Source organism: Rutilus rutilus (genome assembly GCF_951802725.1).
Source record: "Rutilus rutilus genome assembly, chromosome: 15".
In the NCBI taxonomy this organism is placed as follows: Eukaryota; Metazoa; Chordata; class Actinopteri; order Cypriniformes; family Leuciscidae; genus Rutilus; species Rutilus rutilus.
In genome coordinates this window covers 14,713,599-14,739,412 of record NC_140220.1, presented here as the reverse complement: position 1 = coordinate 14,739,412, position 25,814 = coordinate 14,713,599, and the positions used below count along the sequence as shown (strand labels likewise).

At 39.6% G+C, this 25,814-nt stretch overlaps 1 protein-coding gene across 2 annotated transcripts; it reads left to right on the top strand.

Annotated features, from left to right (window-relative positions):
- The first annotated feature begins 916 nt into the window (after positions 1-916).
- Positions 917-25,810, top strand: ndufaf7 (NADH:ubiquinone oxidoreductase complex assembly factor 7). 2 transcript variants are annotated; one of them, XM_084432045.1, is made up of 11 exons: positions 922-1,080; positions 4,094-4,254; positions 7,014-7,094; positions 8,280-8,364; positions 8,471-8,581; positions 9,363-9,573; positions 9,661-9,719; positions 9,791-9,904; positions 12,581-12,724; positions 23,611-23,784; positions 24,640-25,810. In XM_084432045.1, the coding sequence occupies exons 3-11, from the start codon at positions 7,030-7,032 to the stop codon at positions 24,841-24,843; spliced, it is 1,167 nt and encodes a 388-aa protein (XP_084288171.1). In that variant the 5' UTR covers positions 922-1,080; positions 4,094-4,254; positions 7,014-7,029; the 3' UTR covers positions 24,844-25,810. The 2 variants fall into 2 exon arrangements, with proteins under 2 accessions (XP_084288170.1, XP_084288171.1); XM_084432044.1 differs by lacking the exon at positions 8,280-8,364 and having other exon boundaries at positions 917-1,080.
- Positions 25,811-25,814: the final 4 nt, after the last annotated feature.

Genomic DNA, 25,814 nt, shown 5'->3' with positions numbered 1-25,814 from the left:
ATTATATTATATTTACTTAATTATTCAGTAAAACCACATGTTATTGCGATTGTTATTTTTACTTGTTCATCATTGTGTTAGTCTTTTATTCACTGACTTTACCATAGCTTGTTTCCATGCTAGTTAGTATAAGATAAGAGCTATGGATAAGAGCATCAAAGCAGCTAGGTAAGGGGAAATAGCTAACGTTACGATGTCCGAGGCGTCGTTCAGACAGCATGTTTTTCTCCACGTTTGCGGAGTCAGGGACAACCTGAGTATTCTGCTGCGTCTTTTTCTGCTGCTTCTCATTCAAGTTAGTGACGAAACGCGCTCTTGTAGCGCTGTTTGTTCGCTGTCGGCTACGGTAGAAACATGACGTCACAATATGTCGACCTTCATAGAAGGGGGATGCCCGCGGTTATGTAGACATAAATGACTCATTCTAAGGTAATAAAAACATAATGGTTCATTAAGTAAGGTCTTTATACACCACTGAAAACATAGTTATGGATCTTATATTGCATTTCTGTCAATAGATCCTCAGAAATATTACACATTGCACCTTTAAGGTTAAAACACCTCATAAAGTGATTTTTTTATGCAATGGGACCTTTGATAGAAAGCCAGTTAATATAAAGATTTGTAATACAAAGTATTTTTCCAAAATAAGTTTAAATTGTATTTTAGTGCCGTGAACGCGGGGCGGAAACATTTATTCCGTCTCATAGCGTTTAATAATGAGGAGGACTCTAGCCTACAAGCCTCTGAAGGACTGGACTAGGAAGGACACAGCCTCAGCAGGATGCAGCCTTCTGTTTGAGAAACACCCCTGGTTTGTTGAGCTTTCAGCTCTGGTCAGGGAGGGTTGAAGGGCACTATTGTAAGCTACCAGGAGATGGCAGTAATACACTGATCTGAAGTGCGATCTGCCAATAAACAGAAGAAGACGACTCGGAAAAGAAGGTCTTGTGACAGCGGTGTGTGTGTGTTGCACGTCAATGTTCACTCATTAATGTTTATGATTTCGGGGCATGAAATAAGGTGTTAATGAGAGAAGCATGAAGACTGTGCTGAGGCTGAAGCGGCTAATGCCAGAAGGTGAGATGAGATTATTTTGTTCAAAGTGATAGGCTACACTATAAATTAACGTGTTGAACACCAAAATATCTATAGTGATAAACGTTTCATACTGTAGTGTGCTGCAATGTTTTCATATGATCTCACTACGTCGCGTGCTTTGCTCTTCGAGTGTCACTCAAAATAATACTTGAGGTCAAATAGTGTAAAAACATGTAATAGTGTAAACAATACTGCTAATCCGAAACAGGGCTATATAGTCATTCTAGAATTGGGGGTACATTTCGAGTCTCCAAGATAAACCTTCTTTTATTTAAAAAATATATAATTGAAAACTGAATCAGTTTTCAATAATAACACAAATTATATTACACTATCACAAAAATAGTGCTTTATGTATATTTAGGATTTGTTTTTTTTATGGGAAATATTAATTAAATGACTCCTGCACCACATATTATTGACTGTCTCTGCCTCCTGATTCATACATTCAACTTGAATTATCACTAATAATTAAGTCTAATTTTCAAATATTTTTTGTGTTTACTCTATTAAGTTATATAAACAATTGCATAGAATATATATTTTCTGTATTACTTGTAATTTAATTAATAAAAAAAATAGATTTTGTGTCTGTCCCTAACGTTCTGACAGATTTTTCTGTTAGTACATTGATGTTCAGTATTAATATTTTAAATCTTACAAGTTTAAGATCAGCAAATATTGAAAATGTTGAATTTAAAGGTCATTCTATGAAAATAAAAAAGTTTAACAGAAAAAAAGAAATCCTATTTTTTGTTTTCTTTCTCTACTTGAAATGTACCTGCAATTCTGGAATGACCCATATATATAATGTATATATGTATATTGAAATATATATATATATACAGTGCTATGCATAAGTGAATACACCCATGCTAAAGTTGACTAAAAAGAGGAATAAAAAAATCATATTTTGGAAATTGAACTTAATGCCTTAATTTAAAAAATTAGGAAAAATCCAACCTTTAAGGACACCAATTTTCTTTGTGAATGAATAATGTATCGTAAATAAATAAATGTTCTTCCTTAAAATACATGGTGCATAAGTGTGTACACCCCTATGTTAAATTCCCATAGAGGCAGGCAGATTTTTTTTTTAAGTATTTTTTTTTTTTAAATTTTTAGGATACTATGCATCCTGATAAAGTTCCCTTGGCCTTTGGAATTAAAATAGCCCCACATCATCACATAGCATTCACCATACCTAGAGAGTGGCATGGGGTACTTTCCATAAGATCATCTCTCAATGCAAATCAAACTAGCTATTAGGCTAACTGAAATAAAACCATGCCAATCTCTAGGTATGGTGAATGCTATGTGATGATGTGAGGCTATTTTAATTCCAAAGGCCAAGGGAACTTTATCAGGATGCATAGTATCCTAAAAAATTTTTTTTTTAAATACTTAAAAATAAAAATCTGCCTGCCTCTATGGGAATTTAACATAGGGGTGTACACACTTATGCACCATGTATTTTAAGGAAGAACATTTATTTACTTACGATACATTATTCATTCACAAAGAAAATTGGTGTCCTTAAAGGTTGGATTTTTCCTAATTTTTTAAATTAAGGCATTAAGTTCAATTTCCAAAATATGATTTTTTAGTCAACTTTAGCATGGGTGTATTCACTTATGCATAGCACTGTATATATATATATATATACATTTCCAAGTGCATTATTTCCTTTTAAAATAATTAGATAAATGTATGACATGTCACTTTATTCTATAGAACATATTTAGTTTAAATTCATTTTCAGTACATTTAAATATAATACATATGAATTTATGATTTGGTATCTTAAACCCCCAAAATGTCAGGTGGAGCAATATATAACAACAATGAGGTAATAATAATGGATTAAAATAAAGTATCAAAAGCAAGTAATAATCATGATTTTATTGGACAACACCTTTAAAATACATAATGTAATAATTTAAACATGATCAACTTGTGTACATGAAGTATTATAACAAATGCCCGCAGAAGGTGCCAACAGCCTGGTGATTGTTGTTGTTACAGCTTACAGCATGATCAAATATACATTGATGTAATATATTGATGTATTCTCCTGTGTTGGCGTAGGTTGATAAATCTAGTGAAATACGTTGCGTTCCCAGATGAACATTATAAGCAACCCAGACTCACAGCATATGCAGATATGGAGTTTGTTAACCGAGCTGCTGAAACATGCTATAAATATGTTAATGATAACAGTGCAACACTTTGCTATGAAACACAAAGCACGTCAGACTTTATATGCGTTCCCAAATGCATGCTATTGGAAACCCAAAAAAGCAGCACATGCAGAGGCTGAGCTTGTGTGGAGCAGCATTTACTTTGAACAGAAACACGTAACCTGCACACGTTAATAATTACATCATCTTGCTTCACTCTAAAACCTGCAGCGTGTATATTTATTTAATTGGATCACAGCGTTTGTGATTTCACAATAGCACTATGCTATAATGATTTTAAATGGTGTAAAATACTGATATCATGAGACAGCTTTTCACCTCAACAAGAAATAATAACGTTGCGCACCCATATTAGTCCATATATTTTCAGCTTTAATATTTGTATTGTGTGGTAACCATTTTATAAAAGCAATAAGGTACTCGAAGCATGCTGTATATTGGGAATATTTTAGATATTTGAAAGAAGTCTCTTCTGCTCACCAAGGCTGCATTTATTTGATCAAAAATACAGTGAAACAGTAATACTGTGAAATATTATTACAGTTAAAGTTTTATTTTTTAATATTTAAAATATTATGTATTCATGTGATGGCAAAACTGCATTTTCACAATCCATTACTCCAGTCTTCAATGTCACATGATCCTTCAGAAATAATTTCTAAGATGCTGATGTTGATTTTTTTTTTGTACAATCCAGTAAGCCTTTCTTACAAGATGTGCTTGTTAAATTTTTTTTGTTCTGCATAGAACAAAAGAGCTGCATAGTAATGATACAGTTCTGTCTGTTGTAGTGCTGTGGACCATGTGTGGAAACCGATCCTGCTCAAACTCTTCCATCCGGAGACTAGAGTCAAACACATCCATCCTTAAACATCTTATTTCCAAGATCATTGCCACAGGTCCAATCTCAGTAGCTGAGTATATGAGGGAGTCACTCACTAATCCAGTGTCGGTATGTATCATATCACAATCACTTTTTATACTGTGTTGTCTCATTACAATTAGGGCTGGGTAAAAATGTAACTTTGCAGTCCTTATTTGAACGATTAAATTAGGGTGCACGATACCCTTTTTCATAACCGATTCAGTTCGGAGTATTGGTCCGATAATGATATGATATCTGTGCTGTTTTTTTCCTGATCATTGTAGAATATCTACCTTTGTGTGTGTAGAACTGATGATCACTATTTTTCATGTGTTAAACACTATCCACTAAATACACACTACTTAATTATTGAGAAAAAAAAAACACACACACAAATTTTATGTAAAATATAAACTTGGCTAGTGGTTAATGTAAAGCAGCAAAAGTAATTCTAGAAAAAATCTTGGGTGCAATCTTGGGTAATTTTATGAAATTTATACATTTAGTTGGAAAAGATCATTATCTAGGTCCCTTACCCTCCCCCATCAAATAAAATGTAGTCTAGTTGATAGTCTAATTGACTTCCCTGAATATGTATTGTGAATTTATTCATTCATCTCCCAATATGTATTGTGAAAAGCATTATACAAATAAATGCGAATTAAATTATTCAATTCGCATTCACATATTTGTATAGCGCTTTTCACAATACACATCGTTTCAAAGAAGCTTTACAGAAAATGCACAAGTCCACATTACAATTTAGAGTGATCTGTTATCAGATGTAGCCTAACTGTCAAAGTTATGTATTTCAGAAATGTACATATACAAATCATGGATTTAGCTAACAATGTATTATTTTAAACAATGTATTCATTTAAAGGTGCATTGTGTAATATTTAGGAGGATCTGTTGACAGAAATGCAATATCATATAAATAACTATGTTTTCAGTGGTGTATAAAGACCTTTCTTTATGAACCGTTATGTTTTTATTACCTCAGAATGAGCCATTTCTATCTACATACACCACGGGTCCCCTTACATTGAATTGCGCCGACATGTTTCTACAGTGGCCCTAAACGAACAAATGCGTTTCGTCACTATGTTGTTCTTCGTGCAAGGAAGTCACTGAATAAAACACTGACACAATGATGAACAAGTAACAATAATATTCGCAATAACATATATTATTGAATTATTAAGTAAACCTTATTTCTTAATTAATCTTTGTAAAGAAACCTCATTGGTTAACCTGCTACTCTCTGCTGTCTCAGATGATGACATCTTTTCCTGTCAGCCACCGTAACTACTGTTGGTTGCAATTCGCGACCTCACCACTAGATGCCGCTAAAATGACACAGTGTACCTTTAAGGCAGAAACAATGGGCTCATTGAAGTAATGAATACTTGTTTATTAACAAATGATTAGGATATATAGACAAATGTAGCATTGGTGCATGTTGATTCAGAGTTAGCATCATCTGAAGTCTTCGCAGGAGTTCGAGTCTCTTCACAGGTGTAGATTTAAACTGGGAAAGTGAGTCTGAGCCCCAAACATTATCAGGAAGGCTATTCCAGAGGCAAATGTGAAAACGCTCTCCGTCCTTTAGTGGACTTCCGACTTAATTATGATAGGTACAACCAAAAGCCCAGAGCTTTGTGATCTTAAAGAGCGTGATGGATTCTAAGACGATCGAAGATCAGTTAAATACACAGGAGCTAAACCAGTGTAGAGTGTGTAACAGTGTAGAGATGATAAATCGGTGTTATATGATCATGCATTTTGGACTAATTATAGCTTGTTTATTGAGGATGAAGGACAACCAGCTAGTAATGCATTACAGTAATCTAGTCTAGAGGTCATGAATGTCAGTGATGTTTCTGAGGGGGGAGAAGGCAGTAACAGGTGGGTCTTGAATGCGCTTCTCGTGTATTAAACAGCAGCACACATTTGTCATACACTACATTTTTGTACATTTTTTTTCAGTTGTGTAGTGTGAAATAAAACTCTATAACATGATCTCATCCCCAACTTCATCAGTAAACTCATCTATATATGGACCAAACGGTTCATAGCCACCATCTTCAGAAGCAAAGATGATGTGGTCTGTACCACTGTATCTATCCCATCTTGTTCAGAGTTCTAACAGTACACAAGTCATTGTAAACACACCAAGAAAGATTTGTTGCGGGTTCAACCTCCTTTCTCTTCTGCATAAGTCCACTGAATGAGAGCAACAGTGTCTGACACAAATGCAAAATGCTTGACAGTAAATGTTTTGCTGCACACTGGTGGTGGTTGAGGAGAGACACCTGACATGAGTGTATAGCACTTTGGGTATACATCAGTATAGGAAATGCGCTATATTAATACCTTCATTCATTCATTCATTCATTTTCATTCATTCATTCATTTTCACATTATAGAGCCAGGAAAATCTGATTATTTGGATAAAACAAACTTCACACAATCCTAATACGGACGTTTGGATGAGAATCTGGGCTCCCCCCATGTGTGAATTGTACTGCCTGCAAGAATATCAGAATTAGCATTACGCTATTTAGTAGCTCAGTAACAGGTTGTATATACAACATATAAGAATTTATTATCTGTAGTTTAGAAAACATTAATAAATCTGGTCAGAAGCTGGTCATTCTGTATCCACTTTAATTTTTTTGCGCTTTTTCCCCCCCTCTTAATGGATTATATAAATGTCGGTCTAAAACAATAAGCATTTATGCATTAATTTGAATCTACCCACCCAATTTTAGACATTACAAGAGCTAATTAGATAGTAATTGCTCTTTCGCCAAAAATCTAAATTCTGTTTTCTGTGTTTTCAGGGATATTATGTGAAAAATGACATGCTTGGAGCAGGTGGTGATTTTATTACATCACCAGAGCTCAGTCAGATTTTTGGTGAGGTAAGCATTGTTTTTAATATTAATTGAATATAAAACCAAACATTTATATAAAAAAAAAAAGGTGTGTGTATATGTGTGTTTTATATATATATATATATATATATACAGTGAGGAAAATAAGTATTTGAACACCCTGCTATTTTGCAAGTTCTCCCACTTAGAAATCATGGAGGGGTCTGAAATTGTCATCGTAGGTGCATGTCCACTGTGAGAGACATAATCAAAAAAAAAAAAAATCCAGAAATCACAATGTATGATTTTTAAACTATTTTAAACAATACATGGCCTCGGTCATCCTCTCCTTAATACAGTGCAGTCGCCCTGTCCCATGTGCAGAAAAACACCCCCAAAGCATGATGCTACCACCCCCATGCTTCACAGTAGGGATGGTGTTCTTGGGATGGTACTCATCATTCTTCTTCCTCCAAACACATTTAGTGGAATTATGACCAAAAAGTTCTATTTTGGTCTCATCTGACCACATGACTTTCTCCCATGACTCCTCTGGATCATCCAAATGGTCATTGGCAAACTTAAGACAGGCCTTGACATGTGCTGGTTTAAGCAGGGGAACCTTCCGTGCCATCATGCATGATTTCAAACCATGACGTCTTAGTGTATTACCAACAGTAACCTTGGAAACGGTGGTCCCAGCTCTTTTCAGGTCATTGACCAGCTCCTCCCGTGTAGTTCTGGGCTGATTTCTCACCTTTCTTAGTATCATTGAGACCCCACGAGGTGAGATCTTGCATGGAACCCCAGTCCAAGGGAGATTGACAGTCATGTTTAGCTTCTTCCATTTTCTAATGATTGCTCCAACAGTGGACCTTTTTTCACCAAGCTGCTTGGCAATTTCCCCGTAGCCCTTTCCAGCCTTGTGGATGTGTACAATTTTGTCTCTAGTGTCTTTGGTCAGCTCTTTGGTCTTGGCCATGTTAGTAGTTGGATTCTTACTGATTGTAGGGGGTGGACAGGTGTCTTTATGCAGCTAACGACCTCAAACAGGTGCATCTAATTTAGGATAATAAATGGAGTGGAGGTGGACATTTTAAAGGCAGACTAACAGGTCTTTGAGGGTCAGAATTCTAGCTGATAGACAGGTGTTCAAATACTTATTTGCAGCTGTATCATACAAATAAATAGTTAAAAAATCATACATTGTGATTTCTGGATTTATTTTTTTAGATCATGTCTCTCACAGTGGACATGCACCTACGATGACAGTTTCAGACCCCAGATTTCCAAGTGGGAGAACTTGCAAAATAGCAGGGTGTTCAAATACTTATTTTCCTCACTGTATATATATATATATATAATATATAATTTTTTATTTTTTTTATTTTTTTATTTTTTATAATATGGTCTTTCTTCCACAGCTGTTGGGTGTCTGGTGTGTCAGTGAGTGGATGGCTGCGGGGAAATCCAGTGTGTTCCAGTTAGTGGAGCTCGGACCAGGTAGAGGTTCATTGGCCAGTGACATCCTGAGGGTAAATACTCCAATGGATATTGTCTGGTAGGGAAAGGCACCATAAAATGCATTAATACTGGCACTTTTGGTAAATATGAGCAAAACAGGATGTGTAAAATTGCTTCTTGGTCTTTCATTCAAAACCTTCACAAAACTCTAACTTTTAAATCCAAGTAAAATTGTGTGCCACAATGATTACTTCTCCTATAATGCTTAATGATGTTGAAGAACACATAGCAAGGGATCTGAAAACATTCCTCCTTACAGAATCTCTCCAGGTTCTTAAGATTCAAAAACTAATCTAAATAATAAACTAAATCAAAACTCCATAAGAAACCTGTGGACTCTCCTCTTCAGTTTAGCCCACAGGTTTGATTTAGTTTTTAGTTTTTTCAGGTCATCTTTTGTGATTTCTTAGCTATCACTACACATGTGTTAAAAGTTCGTCTTTCAGACTTGAAATTGATCCATTGAGTTCTGTAAACCTTTTGTCAACCATGCAGTTTAGTGCACTAGTAGCAGCTCATCTGACCGTAGAGCACAGTCCCACTGAAAGCTCCAGTAACGTCTGGCAGTAAGTGTTCCTCATTAAGCATTCAATATAAAAAAAAAATATATAAAAAAAAAATATGCGAACCAATGAAGTTCATTCTCGTGTTACGCAGCATGCTTGAGCTTCTGCAGGAACCAATGAGGTTCATTCTCGTGTTACGCAGCATATTTGACCTTCATCAAGAACCAATGAGGTTCATTCTTGTGTTACAAGTGTTATGAGCAAGTGTTGTGTTCTTATTTGCCAGGTTTTCAGTCAGTTAAAAGCTGTCCTGGGAGAGACTGATATCTCTGTTCATCTTGTGGAGGTCAGCCCAAAGTTAAGTCAACTTCAGGCCAAATGTCTAACTGGAGATCAGACGTGGACATGTAATGATGATCAGCTTGTTTACCGAAGTGGCACCACATTTACTGGCCTGCCTATAAACTGGTACCACAGGATAGAGGATGTCCCTAGGGGTACGGACACATCAAACTGACTCAGACTCTCTCCTTGATAAGGTAATGATGCTTTCTTGTAATCAAAGTCTGTTTTCTTTTTGCCAGGTTTTAGTGTCTTCCTTGCCCATGAGTTTTTTGATGCTTTACCCATTCACAAGTTTCAGGTACAATCTTAGCATAAGTTATTTTTTTAATTTAAACATTAGCATTACATAAAAGGATTTTTTTCTTTTAGAGAACAGAGAATGGCTGGCGGGAGGTGATGGTTGATATTGACCCTGAAAGTCCAGAAAAACTGAGATTTGTGGTTTCTCACAGACCCACACTGGCCTCCAGCATGCTTATACAGGTGAGTTCTCCCTCCTTCACTGAGAACATTTGTCATGTGGCCGTGTAAAAGCAACATCAGTTAATTGAAATGCGGTGCCACCGGCTTGGGCCCTCCATCGCTGCTCACAGCTATATTTATATATATATATATATATATACAGTGTAATGCATAAGTGAATACACCCATGCTAAAGTTGACTAAAAAGAGGAATAAAAAATTATATTTTGGAAATTGAACTTAATGCCTTAATTTAAAAAATTAGGAAAAATCCAACCTTTAAGGACACCAATTTTCTTTGTGAATGAATAATGTATCGTAAATAAATAAATGTTCTTCCTTAAAATACATGGTGCATACGTGAGTACACCCCTATGTTAAATTCCCATAGAGGCAGGCAGATTTTTATTTTTAAGTATTTAAAAAAAAAAAATGTTTAGGATACTATGCATCCTGATAAAGTTCCCTTGGCCTTTGGAATTAAAATAGCCCCACATCATCACATAGCCTTCACCATACCTAGAGATTGGCATGGTTTTATTTCAGTTAGCCTAAAAGCTAGTTTGATTTGCATTGAGAGATGATCTTATGGAAAGTACCCCATGCCAATCTCTAGGTCTCTAGCATAAGAGACTTCTTTCAAAAGCATTAAAAATAGTAGTGTTTCCAAACTTTTGACTGGTACTGTATACGTGTACTGAGTTTCATATTAATTCATGCATGCGTGTTTGATCTATGGACCAAGTTTTCAGACCCCGTTCAAGGGTGAAAAATCCCCCCACCCCTTACACATGCAGAGACAGAGAGAGAGAGAGAGAGAAAATTATCCAGAAAAATCCACATTCAAACCAAAATATCTGACTTCCTGTTGGTCAGAGCTAATGACTGTAAATCAGAAAGTTGTCTGGCTTGATGAGAACAATATACATACCAAGTTTTGTTGCTGTAGATGAATCTAACCCCCCACTTTGGTCAAAAGGTGGCGCTACTGAGCCATTCCACCACGCCCATTTCTGAAACTTTGCACATGTCTACTGGCTAATAAATGTGATGTGTCTGTCGAGTTTCATCCAATTTCAAGCATGCTATGAGTCTCAAAAGCATCAAAAACGAATATTAAAGTTTGATGCGTTGCCATGGCAACAGTATCTAAGATATCAATAATCCTTTCACAGGTCTACATCTGCCGTGTTTTTACATGATACACATAAAGTTTGAAGCAAATCGGGTAAAAATAAGAGAGTGATTTCAAAGCATTTTGAAAGTGACAAACTTCCTGCTGCCAGTTGGTGGCGCTATAACTTTGACTCACAATATTCACATCCATGTGATCGGCCTCTTACAACGAACACACTGCGGAAGTTTCATCAAGATCAGTTAATGTATGCAGAAGTTATAACACACTTCCTGTGTCCCATTATTCGCCATAAATTCGTTTCCTCGCCACGGCCAAACCGTTCGAGATATCAAAAATCTGTTCGCAAGAATTCATCCTCAATGTCTTGACTTCATTCACACCGAGTTTGTTGGCGATCGGATGAATTCCCTAGGAGGAGTATTTCACATTCCATTGTATGCGTTTTCCAAACAACGTATAATAACCGACTTCCTGTTGGGCTGGTGTAAAACTTAGAGCACGAAAGTTGTTCGGCACGATGAGATCTATATGTGTACTGAGTTTCATATTATTACATTCAAGCGTGTTTGATTTATGGACCAAGTTTTCGGACACCATTCCAGGGGGGCGCTGTCGAACCCCCCTGCCACGCCCGGATACCAGCTTGAGTCCGGCCCTGATGGCCGCAGGTTCTGACGTGTGTGCAAAATTTCAAGAGTTTTTGAGCATGTTAAGGGCCCCAAAAGTGGCAAAAAGGCAAAAAAAAAAAAAATCCTTCAAATAATAATAATAATCCTTAGGAATAATCCTTTCAGGGCTTGGGCCCTAATAAATAATCCTACCGAAAACAATAGGGCCTTCGCCCTTTCAGGGCTTGGGCCCTAATAATAAACAGAGCAATTCCAAGAGGGTCCTCACACCATCGGAGCTCGGGCCCTAATAATCCTAACGAAAACAATAGGGCCTTCGCCCTTTCAGGGCTTGGGCCCTAATAATCCTTCCGGAAACAATAGGGCCTTCGCCCTTTGAGCTTGGGCCCTAATAATGAAGAAAAAAAATAATCCTTCCGGAAACAATAGGGCCTTTGCCCTTTCAGGGCTTGGGCCCTAAATATATAATAAAAAAGAGCAAATATGTACATTCCCACAACACTTTAACAACAATTAACTTTGCTCTGCCTCAAACGCCAGACTAAAAAGATGCGTCTTTGAGCAAGACTTAAATACTTCCAGCCTGGGCAAGAGGGTGATATTATCCCTCTATGTGCTTGTCCAAAGTCTGGCAATATATAAATAATGTTGACATAAGAGGGAAACATCCTTTTTGCATATTTACACCATTTTAATGGTAATCCAACATTAATGCCTGTGTCTCTAAATAATATCAGATCAATTTAACTTTTTATGAAATGGAATGGTTAGTTCAAGTTGTCAAGAGGTAAAACCATAAAAAAATGACAATATTCATGATTCAAAAATTTATTAAAAAAATACTTGGCATTTGTGTTTTGAAAAGATTTCTATGTTTCATCCTTTTATACATTTTGTTTGTCAGTGAACCCTGTCAATTGTTATTTTCAGAAAGATGAAAACAGACAGCATGTGGAAGTGTGTCCAGAAGGTGCAGTCATTGTCCAGAAACTGGCCAATCGGATTGCAGATGACGGAGGCGCAGCATTGATTGTAGACTATGGGCATGATGGAACAAAAACTGATACTTTCAGAGTAAGTGCCATGTGATGGTCATCTCTCTCAGGCTTTCTCTGATGTGGTCAGTGCTGAATAGTTGTAGTGTTCTTATCTTGTGGAAGCTTGTGAACATGATCATTTGCAGGGCTGTGAAATGTATTCATTTGGACTAACATGGACTTTTTTAAGCAGTCATATTGGTGCTATTTTAATAGTTCCTTGTTTTGTTCATTGGGTGTAATAGAATAGGTTAACGTGCTTTAATGTTCAAAAAACATGATTTTTCAGTTGCATTTTAGCACTGTACACAAATACATCAGTCTCACCCCACTTGTGATTTTTTAAAAACTGTTACATGTCTTGAAAAAGGTTGCTAACAAGTGGCTAAATGGGACTAAAAGGTAAACTTAGTCCGCTTTTACAGCATCGTTATGCTTATAATTGTGTTCTTACAAACTATTCTAACTCAGACTTTCTGGAAAAATGTTTTTAAATAAAAACTGAAAGAGTTGTTGGAAGCTTAGTGATGGTGACGTAGAAGTCATGTGACCATGGTGTAGTTAATTAATAGCCTACCTTTAGCTTTTTAATTCTGGTGACTGCATTTAGGCTTCAAAATTAATAAAAGTTGTTCATCTGCCTATGGGAAAATCCTATTAGGTTTTTGTTGAGGGAACCATTGTGATGCGAAATGCCGGTTGGCCTACAAAGTGACGTTACATCTGCACCACTCTATACCCAGTCTGTCTGAAACGCGCTGATTTCTACAAAGCCCCTCTCCTCCCGAAAAGCCCAGAGTGCTCAATTGGCCAGCTGTCCCAGTGTGTTGTGATTGGCCAAACACCAAGCGTGTGTTGAAAATGTAACACCCCTTACCATAATGAGTTTCAGATTCTTTAAAGCAATTATAAACACAAACAATTAATAATGTTAGGGGTGTAACGGTTCACAAAATTCACGGTTCGGTTCGATACGATACACTTGTGTCACGGTTCGGTACGTTTTCAATACAGTAAAAAGAAAGAAATGCCAGAGAAATTTCCTTGATTAATTTTTTTTTACATCATGAAGTATGATATTTTTTTTTACTTTGAGCAATTCTGGAGCTATAATAGGCTCTATGCACGAACGCTGCTGACGTATTTCCGGTAGGATCTCAGCCGGCGTCTTTACTTCCGCATAGCGCGTTCTATAGCGAAGTGTATAGCGGCAAAACTTTAATAAAATTCTTTTTCTCAGAAACGGAGACAACGATTTTAGAAACTGATTCGCTAGTCGGATTTCGCGCGATATGAGAGAATACTCACCCTCAAAGTTTTCGATGTAGCTCGAAATTTATAATTTAAAGAACTTCTCTTTCTTACTCTTATGTGTGACAGTTAACTGCCTCACAATATTGTTAACCCTTTCACACGTAAGTTTAAAATATTCTGGCTGACCCCCCAGCGTGAGTTTTTCAAGGCGATCGTTATTTAGAATGTGTCACTTTATGGTTTCCATGGTGACGAGTCATTGCTTGTCACGTGACACACCGCAACAACAACAGAGCTGAATGAATGATGATCTGCTTTTGTGTCATTTTTCCTCTTTTATTAAAAGTATTCACAAATTTGTTAGATATGGCATGAAATATCTGATATTCCGATTGTCAAATATATGCAAGTGGAAGTGTTTTGTTTTTTAAACACCTTTATAACGATCGCGTTAGTTGAGCTGTATGCGCGATGGGCCCCGCCATCTTAGTTTGTGCCGCAGACGCAGTTCAGAGAATCGGATCTGTTGGATTTACAACACGTGAATTCATCCACTTCTCCCGAAATACATAAAAGTAAGTGGCTGGTGAACTGGGAGAGGAATAGAGTAAACTTTAAAGTTACTTACACAATGTGTATCTGATATGAATAAAACGTGTCTAATTATAATGGAAAGGATTATTATTGCCTCTTCCTTTGACATCAGTGTGTATTTCACAAACTCTAAATGTTTTGTGTTTTTAGTACTTATATGTCTGAAACCTAAAATAAACATTATGTGGTTGAAAACACTGAAAAGTTGTGATATATGACAGCTCTGAGCGCGCCTGTCTCTGGCTCAGCGCCAGCCAACGCGTGAAAGCACATTTGAATTTAGCAGTTGATCACGTCATGCACTGACCGTTCTAATCACACCGGTGTGATCGTATGCTCCAGGGACCAGCCTAGACTGATCACACCGGTGTGATCGTACGTGCGAAAGGGTTAACATCATTCTCGTTAACCGCTGGAAGTTCTTGTAAACAGCGAGTGTAATTTGCCATTATCTCCACCTAATGCAAAAACGGCTTCCGACGCAGCACTGGATGTAACTGGGCGGGCTGAGACAAAACGCGGAAGCGATCGTGCATAGAGCCTATTGACTCTTCTTAGGAGCATATAAAACAAAACAGCTCCTTGGAAAAAATGAAATGTAATATTGTAGTAGTTATAAACAAAGGTTTATTTTAGTTCAGATTAACATTTGAGGGCAGCAATTGTATTCACAATATCAAAATAAAACCGACGTAATGTTACTTGAAGGCATTATAGCCTACTATTCCTGCCAAACTTCCATGGTTGCAGTTAGTGTTACTACAGTAAATCCATGGTGAATGTTGCTGATCTGTGGACACTGGATAGTTCATTCATGGCACAATGTTTCTTCCAGGTTTCCACGTCAGTGCTGTTTGATCCGTTAATAACGGAGAAATGTGAATGTTTCTCACTAGATCTCGCAGCGATGTTATTACTTCTGTGGCGAATTCAAATGCTTTCTTTACTGGATCTCTTATTAGCGCTTTGTAGTAACAGTGTAGTAACAGTGTCGCATGATCACGATCGGCTCGCGCTGCACTGGTCCAAACTGATAAACGGTCCTTCAACCGCACAATAACGAGCAGTTTCGTTCCGCTTGCATTACGTTTGCCATTTGATGTTGGGCAATGTTGTGGTCGCGCCGGCGTCTCTTACATTATGAGCGCGCTTGCCACGAGCAACGCGCCTACATTTGAAATAACTAAATTTTGGTCGGCAGGACAAATGGTCCAACCGTTCGGTTTGAAAATGCGTACCGAAAACCGAACCGAAAGCGTTGTACCCAGAGCCATAGAGAGAAAGAGTTGCGACACTCTTTGATGTCGCCGCTATGGCTGTCACGTGGTTCAGGTAAGCCCCAATAGTTCCAAAACATACGCTGGCTGTCATGTTCTTCTATGGGACAGACAGCAGCGATTGCATTATTGAACGGTAAATATAAAATAAAACACACACCCAAGTACTTTTTCAGCTGTTATTGCATTATTGCATTTTGTTAATGTCAGTTTTGCATTTGGAGAGGCAGGGTGACAACGAAATACTGTATATTACTTAGATAAGTTTTAGGCTATATTTTTGGAGGGAAAAGCTTAGTGTTCATGTTCGCATGGGTAGTAGCACTGGCTTTAGCGGCTCTAACTTAACTTTTCCATATCATTCATCTGATGATGGACGTCTCATGATATTTATTTTAGCACAACTGGGCTGTATTAAACTTACGTTACCTCTGGAACAACTCGACACGCAGCATTCACCACTCAAACTTAACCAACACGTCACATAATGAAAAGTTAGTATATCCCAAAAATTAAATTAAATAAAAGTTGCTATGAAGGTGGTAGCGATTCACTAGCAAGCAGGCAATGCTAGAAAATTGGTTGAAACAACCATGATAAAATATAAATAATTACACTGTGCATATACAAATGAAGACCAGTATAAGCATCGCAAAGGGCCTCTGATACAATATAGACAGTTGACAATTCAAAAGAGGTCGATATTTCAGCAACTTACCTCTGGAACAACTCGATGCGTTTGACAGTGTTTGGAACTAATCCGATCTTCAAATCCCGGAAGTAGGCGGTTAAAAGCGCAGCCATTTTTTACAACGGAGGTCTATGGGAGTGTCGCAACTCTTTCTCTCTATGGCTCTGCTCGTACCGAACGGTTCAGTACGAATACGTGTATCATTGCACCCCTAAATAATGTCATCTAATTTACCATCTTAGTTAGAGCCCGAGTCACATTCTGAAAATGTGGACGATCAAGCAAATCAATTGGAACTGACATTGCAAGCATGACTTGTGTATCTTAAAGCTGTCCATCGTTTCCGATGATGACGCTTGCTTCGGGGTTAGGGAGGGGATCAACGACATTGCCGTTGGTGCCACTTCTCGTGGGCGTTGAGGCCGATCCTTGAGCCGCACACTCGTCCACAGGTGGAGCAAGGGAAACCAAAGGACAGAGGAGCCCCAGCTGGCCTCTGGTGTCTTTGTCTGCGTCTCTCGGCTCTCCGCTGTTGGTCTTTGTCGTGGATTTGTGAAACTACTCGGGCACAGGTAACCTGCCAGGCTGATCTATCCTGTGCCAGAGCTTCAAGCTGCATGGGATTGATGTTGGAATGCTTTAAAAGTCCCTTGGTGTAGTCCTTATAGCGCTTCTTTTGTCCACCAGCTGCTCGTTTGGCGCCTTGTAGTTGGCCATAGAGGACTTGGCGAGGCAAGCGGTGGTCCGGCATACGGATGGTATGCCCTATCCATCGTAGGTGTTTCTTAGCCACAGCAGCTTCCATGCAGATAGAATTGGTGCTCTGTAGGATTTCCGCATGTTGGACTCGGTCCATCCAGGAGAGGCCGAGGATCTTCTGGAGGCAGCGGATGTGGAAGGATTGCAAGAGTGGGATGTGTCGGCTGTATGGAGTCCATGTTTCCGCCCCATAAAGCAGGGTGGAGACACACACAGCATTATAAACAGCAACCTTGGTGCTGACCCTCAGGTTTCGGTTTTCAAAAACCCTACTACGAAGGTGACCGAATGATGAAGAGGCTTTTTTGATACGGGTGTGTATTTCCATATCAAGGGAGCAGCAAGAGGACAGAGTTGAACCGAGGTAGGTGAACTGATCTACATTTTTAAGTGGAATGCCGTTTATATGGAAGCTGGGGGGTGAAGAGGTTTGAGAGAAGATTTGGGAAATAACTTCAGTTTTTTTAATGTTAACCTGAAGACCAAAGAATTGGTAGAGACTGGTCATTGTGTTGAGGGCGTGTTGCATGGTTTCAGGACTATGTGCTAGAATCGCACAGTCATCAGCATATTGTAGTTCAGCTATGCAGCAGGATTTGGTCTTCGTGTAGGCCTGCAACCTCCGGATGTTAAAGAGGCTTCCATCAAGGCGGTATTCAAGAAGAACACCATCCTTGTGTCCTAAAGCACAATGAAAAAGGTGAGTGACGGCAGAGAGAAGGAGGTTGAAAAGGACTGGAGCCGAGACACAGCCCTGCTTCACCCCAACATTTACATTAAAGAACTCTGACTGAAGTTCTCCTGTGGTGACTCTGGCTTGCATCCCATTGTGCAGCTGCTGTAGAATGGTGAGGAACTTGGGTGGTACCCCAAGTTTGGAGAGTTGTTTCCAGAGCATCTCACGGTTGATAGTATCAAATGCATTACTGAGGTCAATGAAGGCTATGTGGAGGTCTGTGCGCTGCTCTCTGCTTTTTTCTAGCAACTGCCTTAAGACAAAAATCATGTCAGTGGTAGATCTAGTCTTCCGGAAACCACATTGCGTTTCCGGGAGTGCAGCTTCTGAGATGTACTTAACTAGCCTATTGAGCATGATTTTTGCCAAAACTTTCCCTGCGATGGAGAGGAGGGAGATTCCACGGCTGTTGCCACACACAGCTCTGTCCCCTTTTTGTTTATAGATGACCACAATATCGGCATCCTTCCAGTCTTGTGGGAGGGTCTCACATTCCCAGATGTGACAGATGAGGAGGTGCAGGCGGCGTGTAAGGAGGTACCCTCCATACTTGAAGACCTCTGCCGGAATGCCATCAGGTCCAGCACTTTTATTGTTTTTAAGACTCGCAATGGCTTGGCGTGTCTCCAGGAACTGAGGGGGATTGTTGAGGTGTGTGACTAGTGGTAGGTCGGGGATGTTATCCAGGATAGAAATGTCAACAGGGTTATTGAGGTTGAGGAGAGTCTCAAAATGGTTTGCCCAGCGGGTGAGGATCTCATGGCGGTCCTTGAGGAGAGTCGAGCCATCAGCTGAACGAACTGGAGCAATCGCTCTCTTCCTGGGGCCGTAGAGAGTTTTGATGGCATCATAGAAGCCCTGCGAGTTGTTGCATTCTGCCATGCGCTGTATCTCTTCTGCCTTCTTCACCCACCAAGTGTCCTCCATGATCCGGAGGGCACGTTGGGTTGCAGATCTCGCTGCATTAAAGGTGGCTTTCAAGGTAGGAGATCTAGGGCAGGACAGGAGAGCTTTATGGGCATCATGTTTTATTTTGAGGAGTGTCTGTATCTCAGCCGAATTGCTGTCAAACCAGTCCTGGTGATGTTTCCTCGACTGGCCCAGTGCCTCTGAAGCTGCACTGTGGATGGCTTGGCGCAGCGTTGGCCAGTCGGCTGATTCCTCCGGGATCTTTTTGAGGTTATCAGCGAGGAGCTGTCGAAGGAGGTCTCGTGAAGTGGAGCTACTGAGTGCTGAGCAGTTGATTTTTTGTTTTGGAGCTGTCCTCTGACCACGGGGTCTAATACTCATGAGGAGTTTGGATCTGACCATGCGGTGGTCAGTCCAACACTCTGCTCCGCGCATGACTCGAGTGGAGAGGACATCTTTCCGGTCATTTTGGCGGACTATTACGTAATCAAGGAGGTGCCAATGTTTTGAGCGTGGGTGCTGCCAGGTGGTTTTGAATCTGTTCTTCATCTGAAATATGGTGTTGGTGATGACCAGTTGGTGTTCTGCACAGAGAGAAAGGAGCCGGAGGCCGTTGTCGTTCATCTTCCCAACTCCGTGCCGGCCAATTACCTTATCCCATACCAGGTGCTCTATGCCCACTCTGGCATTGAAATCTCCCATGAGAATGAGTTTGTCTGTGGCTGGTGTTTTTCTTATGGCAGAGTCGAGGGCAAGGTAAAAGTCCTCTTTGATGTTAGACTCGGCAGCAAGCGTTGGTGCATAGGCACTAATGAGGGTGGCAAAGCATCCTTTTGCAAGGGGGATGCGCCAGGTCATCAGCCTCTCATTGATGCCGACAGGGGATTCAGGGATAAGCTGCAGCAGTTTGGACTTCACTGCAAAACCAACTCCATGGGTCCGACGAGTGCCTTCGGGGACCCCTTTCCAGAAGAAAGTGTACCCTGCACCAACCTCCGTCAGGGAGTCCTCTCCATGAAGTCTGGTCTCACTGAGGGCTGCAACATCGATGTTGTACCTTGCTAGCTCTAGGGCCACAAGTGCTGTTCTACGATGAGGCTTGTCAGGTGTCTCAGCCAGGTCCAACAAGGTGCGGACATTCCATGAAGCAATACTCAGGTGTCTATTTCTTTCTTTCGTTTTTCGACCGCATGGTGGGATGCTCCGGCGGTTGCGGTATACCGCCCAGAGTGTATGGGGCAGACATTTATTGAACCACCTTTTCCAGGTCCTTCCCCATCTCAGGGGTGAGCAGCGTGGAACTGCTCAGTCGCGATGGAAGCTGCCGAGGCAATGTGCTGCTCCATCCCACAATTGCAACGACCATCACTCCATTGCCGCCTGTGTGCATGGTTTGGCTAGGCACTTCTAGCCACATCCTTGGCCTGTGCCTGCCACCATTCCACATCGCCACAGGACTTTTGGGGGGGGGGGATCAGGGGGGAAGCAAGAAGCTTGCACATAGGTAAGGATTAAGGTGAAGGTGCAGGTGTGCATTCCACACTCCCACCATCTTGGCTCCTTCCAGAAGGATCTCCGGTGGCATGAGAGAACCCATGACGACCTTCGTCTGAAAGGAGTTGCAGGGGGCTGCCGGTAACCCGGTCTGCTGGGTTCCGCCTATGCCTGTCCCCAAAGGCAGATTTGTCGTCAGGGTTTACTCCCCTAGCCACTGTACCCCTCCGGGTTTACCCACGTGGCGGTGGGGCTGCCTTCTTCAGACTTTGCCGTCATTTTGGTGGTTCTCTCACACCCACCATTTTCCGGCGACTCCATCGTTGAGGCATTTGGGATCACTCTTGGTCTGGCCTCTACCCTTTGACCTGTTCGGCATGGGTGGCCCTACCAGGAGTACAAGACTCCCGCCGACATAGCTCTAGGGGTCACGGAGACACGCAAAGTGCCCCACCACGATAAGGTGGTGATCCTTCGAGGCACATCATTATAACTAAATCTTAACCACTGATTCCTAATTTCATCAATTCAGATGGCAAACAAAGGGGCTTTCACATCCAAACACACAACATGATGACAACACTACAGTTCACCTTGTCTTCTCTCGTTGTGTATGCCTTTGGGTGGGTATTATGCTAATATTTCACATTGTGACAGTAATTTCTGGACTTCGATCGAGGTGTTTTAGGCAGGTCTGGATCAGTGTTCTCTGTTAGAATAAATCACTTTGTGGGAGATGTTGGAAACTTGGAAACAGACTCAAGTCTGATCATAATATAGTATTCATTGTAATTATACTTTTCAAAGAGGGGAGGAATTACATAGAGGTGGAGACTCTGAATAAAGCATGTAAATGAGTATACAGGTTTAGGTAACACACCCTTGACTGAGGGTCTGGCCAATCCTAATTCAGTCAGCATAACAGTCTATTGCATTGCTAATCCAATCAGCCTAACGATTCAACGTCTGGGCCAGGGTCTCCGAAAGCCATTTGGGCTCCGAAAGCCATTTGCAGAACAAAAGGTGAGAGTCTCAGTGATCTGACTCATTTAACTCACAATAGAGAAAACAGGACTGGCCGGAGTCTCTTGCTAGAAACTCTGATGTCATTATCCTACTAAATTCAAAGTAACCTATGTAGCAAATTAGCTCTATGAAATATTAATAATCAATAATAACTGGTTATAATTGATTATGAATATTTGGATCAGTTAGTATAATTAACTTACTGTCGTAAATTAATATTACAATCAATTAACCTGTTTGTCTCGTGAACACTCAGGATTAATTGTTTATTAACTCTAAGAAATGTACATTTCCGGGGCATGGGAAATGTCTTTCTTAATTTACAGTACTACTAAGAGCAGTAGCAAAAATCTTAAATGATTAGTGACTCCAGTTATGAGCTTGAGACACGGACAACTTTACGTGTGACATGAACAAGATTTTATTAACTAGTCTAAACACTTAAACTACTCTAACATACACACACATACATGCATACAGTTTACCAAGGGAAAGAGATCTGAAGCAGAATACAGGAAAGCAAGAAATGATAGCATTGTTTGAAATTCAGCAGATCAACAGCCTTGAGCAAACCATCAGTTTAGTTCTAACACGCCCTTCTTTAAAGGGGTAAGGATACTTAATGTATCAAATAATGAGACTAAGTTTGATACTTGCATGTCTCACCCATTTGAATTAAACTGTCCTGATGCAATCTGTTGAGGCTCCAGTTTATCTTTGCTGATGTGATCTTGGTGAGAGAGAACCAGTGGTTTTCAGAGTATCTTTGGTGAATGGAAAGACAAGGCTGCAGCCTGGCACAAGCTTGGTGGGTCCTTCGAGGCTTCTAGTTCAGCATCATTTTCACGTCAGCATTTCAGAAAGGGACTAAGCGAGAGCTAAGAGCTGATCAGTGACTTTAAAGCGTGAAGATGGGACAACCTCTGGAGCTGTGTGAGCCAATGAGAAGATTTCCCTTTGGAGGGAAATTTTACGACCCATTGTCCCTTTGAACATGCAATTTGATTGAATGTGTTACACAAGAATATTTAAGATGCTTATAATACTAATGCGTCACAAAGTTAGCAGAATGTAATGTAAATTAACAAAACGGGGATGAAGATTGGAGTTTATAGATACCAAAAATGCCACACATTTGATTTGGTTAACCATATTATCCAAAGTCTGAAATATTAACCCAATAGAGTTTACAAGAATACAAAAGACAACCACATTAAAGGAAAATCATGAGATCGGAAAAATTAGATACATGTTTACACATTTCTCAAATGGTTATATATAGAATATATAGAATTAACAGGGTTAATTTCTCCTTCTCAGTGAGTCGCAGCTTTCTGGACATTCTTTTGGATCGTAAAATCCTCTAATCAGTCTCTGTGTGTCCTGTAACAAGACACCGCGTTCTGCCAGTGTGTTAGCTTCATTTGGGATGTTAGTTTTTTGGGAAGTTTCACAGGCATTTGTTGGGAGAGTGAGCTTGCCGGATTATTCATTAAATAAATGAATAATTTGTGTGTGTCTGATTGGTTCAGACGCTACACCTAAATTAAACATTTAATAAATTTGTAATACAACAGAGACTATGAGCTGTGTAACTTTGCAAATCTTATACATGCACAAACCGATACATTACACACTAAAGGAAAAGGAAAACAGTAGAATACTTAAATTAACCTAATAAACTTGATTTATCTTTGAGAAGAAGATCTAAGTAAACCCTTTAATTGTTTCTGCACTATTTGGTGTGATCAAATCATGAGCAAATGAACTGTAGAATGGGACAGTGAGAACCATCTCAAATCAATGGGGTGTCTGTACTTTATTAACATAAAGATCATGGCTCTTACAACAGGGGAGGTAAATTGCAACTGTATAAAAGTTTAGGATGTTCGGTGTTCATCCGGAAACCAAGGTGCTTCATGCACTTTGTCACCACTATGCTGCATACTTATTATTTGCTCACATTTTTTCTCTCAAATTTCCTCAAGTACTTATTGATCTTGGTATGAGTAAGTATGGATTTGTAATGACATTAGGGTTAATGTATATGTCCCTCCCTCGCCAAATCTGGATGTACGTCATTGGTTACATTTAGCAAGTGCCTACAACTGTCTACAAGATAATTTATTATTTACATGTTTTTTTCTGCATGAATTTGTTGTTAAAGTTTATGTTTGTGGCAGGGCTTTAAAGGCCATCACCTCCACAATGTCTTGGAAGCACCTGGCATGGCAGACTTGACAGCAGACGTGGACTTCAGTTACCTGAGGAGAATGACAGGGAATCAGGTGACCTGCTTGGGACCCGTCACACAAAGATCCTTCCTGAAGAACATGGGCATTGACTCACGCCTGCAGGTGAGAATGACTGAATTAATGTCTGTATACTTCTTTCAAAAGCATCCTGAGCAATGTGACACACAATTATTATTATTTTTTGGCCATTGACCAACTGAAACTTGGTCTAAAGTCAATGGCACAATTTTTTTTTGCGGTAGTAATAGGTGCCTATAGTCCACAACACGCGTACACTTTGTCCCGTAGATCGTCTGCACGTTTTAACCAGCACAAGCAGATCAGATTCCTCACTAGAGAAGCAGTTTTCCTTCATTTAAAAAGCGAATCTGCCATAGCATGAGCACAACTGCCTTTTAAAGGGAATGGGAGATGAGACTCTGATTGGTTTATTGTACGTTATGCTCTAAACACACCCATTACTCATTAAGAGAATAGGGACAACCCTTTTAGAGCATGCGATGGATGCCCCGACAATTTTTCCCATGGTTATTTTATCAAAAGTGGATTCGGTCACGCCATAAGTGCACTTGCGTCGTGCGCTTTAGACCATACGCTTAGATCGTTAAAATAGGACCCTGAGAGTGCATGAGTTAAAGGCTAATAGAACCATTTTAAATTACTGTCGGGTACCATTCAGAAGTTTGGGATCAGCAAGATTTTTTTTTAAAGAAATGAATACTTTTATTTAGAATGATCAAAAATGACAGTAAAGACAATGTTACAAAAAAACAGTTTTCTGTTAGGGCATGGGTTAGGGTTAGGATATAGTGTTTACAACTATCTGAATACAACTATCGACTTACACTAATAGAAGTGTAAGTGTGTAGTATTTTGATAACTGACCCAAAACAATGAAACTTTTTCAGGGAGAATTGCTTTGTCTCATGACCTTTGTATTTTCATGTTGTGTTTCAGGTCCTCCTGAGGAGCTGTCATGACCCGTCCACCAGAGCGCAGCTCATCAACAGCTACAACATGCTGATCAACCCTGAGAAGATGGGGCACAGGTTTCAGTTCTTCTCTGTGCTCGGCCGAGGTCGGTTGGCTCAAAGTCAAGGGAGTCAGAAGAACTCGACGCCGGTGCCCGTGGCGGGCTTTACTGAGCTGACTACGCAATGAAAAGACTGTAAAAGGACAGCAACATCCACGTGTTCTGAATAACTACACAACTAGATGTAGAGCTTGGGCTACAGATGTACATTGGACTGCACTCGTTTTTATAGTATCAAGCACATTTCTCCCTTTGTGTCTGAAATCACCCCCTAAACCCACATTTACTGTTCTCTACTTTAGCCCACTTAAAGTCCACCTAAAGGAGTGAATAAACATGAGCAAAATCAAAGTTCGAAATCAAAGGCTGCATCCTCGGACTTGCCAGTCGCATACATTATCGAGGCTGTCTCATTTCAGATAAGCCACCATTTTATTCCATAGTACGAAATAAATTACAGTAATTTATGCCTTACAAGAAATAACAGTCAATTCTATAAAATTGCTTCTCTAAACAAAGACAGCTTCAATGACATGTGGGCGACATCTGGAGATTATGAAACGCCAAAAGCCTGATACTCCAAAGGTTTGACGAAACTTGCACCACTCTAAACAAAGCATATGGTATCATATACCATGATCTTACTAATACCACGTTTGAGTTCTGGATACATGCATAAACTATGGTAAACTTTCATAAGGGCAACTATAATGTAGAATTAAGGGTGACACTGACATTTTTTTTCCTCTGTAAATATGCCCAGTTCTAATGATGAGCAATTTTGTAATGAATTAGAGAAACTGTTGAAAGTAATATCACATAAATCCGAAATTATTGTCATGGGCGATTTTAACATTGACTGGTTTAACAAAAGTAAAAAGAGAAAATTAAAAATGTTAATGACCAAATTTGATTTTACGCAGCATGTGAAAGGGGCTACAAGAATTACAAAATCTAGTAAGACGCAAATTGACTTAATTTTTACAAACAAAGAAGAACGCATGCTGAAGTCTTATAACCTTTTGACTGGAATGTCAGATCATAATATGACCCTGATGGTGAGAAAATTATCTAATAAACGCTTTGTAAAACTCAAAAA

Coding starts and splice junctions, on each gene's coding strand:
- ndufaf7 (XM_084432044.1), top strand. CDS start 1,041: ATGAAGACTGTGCTGAGGCTGAAGCGGCTAATGCCAGAAG. Junction 7,095..8,470: donor TCAGTCAGATTTTTGGTGAG/GTAAGCATTGTT, acceptor TTTCTTCCACAG/CTGTTGGGTGTCTGGTGTGT. Junction 12,725..23,610: donor CAAAAACTGATACTTTCAGA/GTAAGTGCCATG, acceptor TGTTTGTGGCAG/GGCTTTAAAGGCCATCACCT.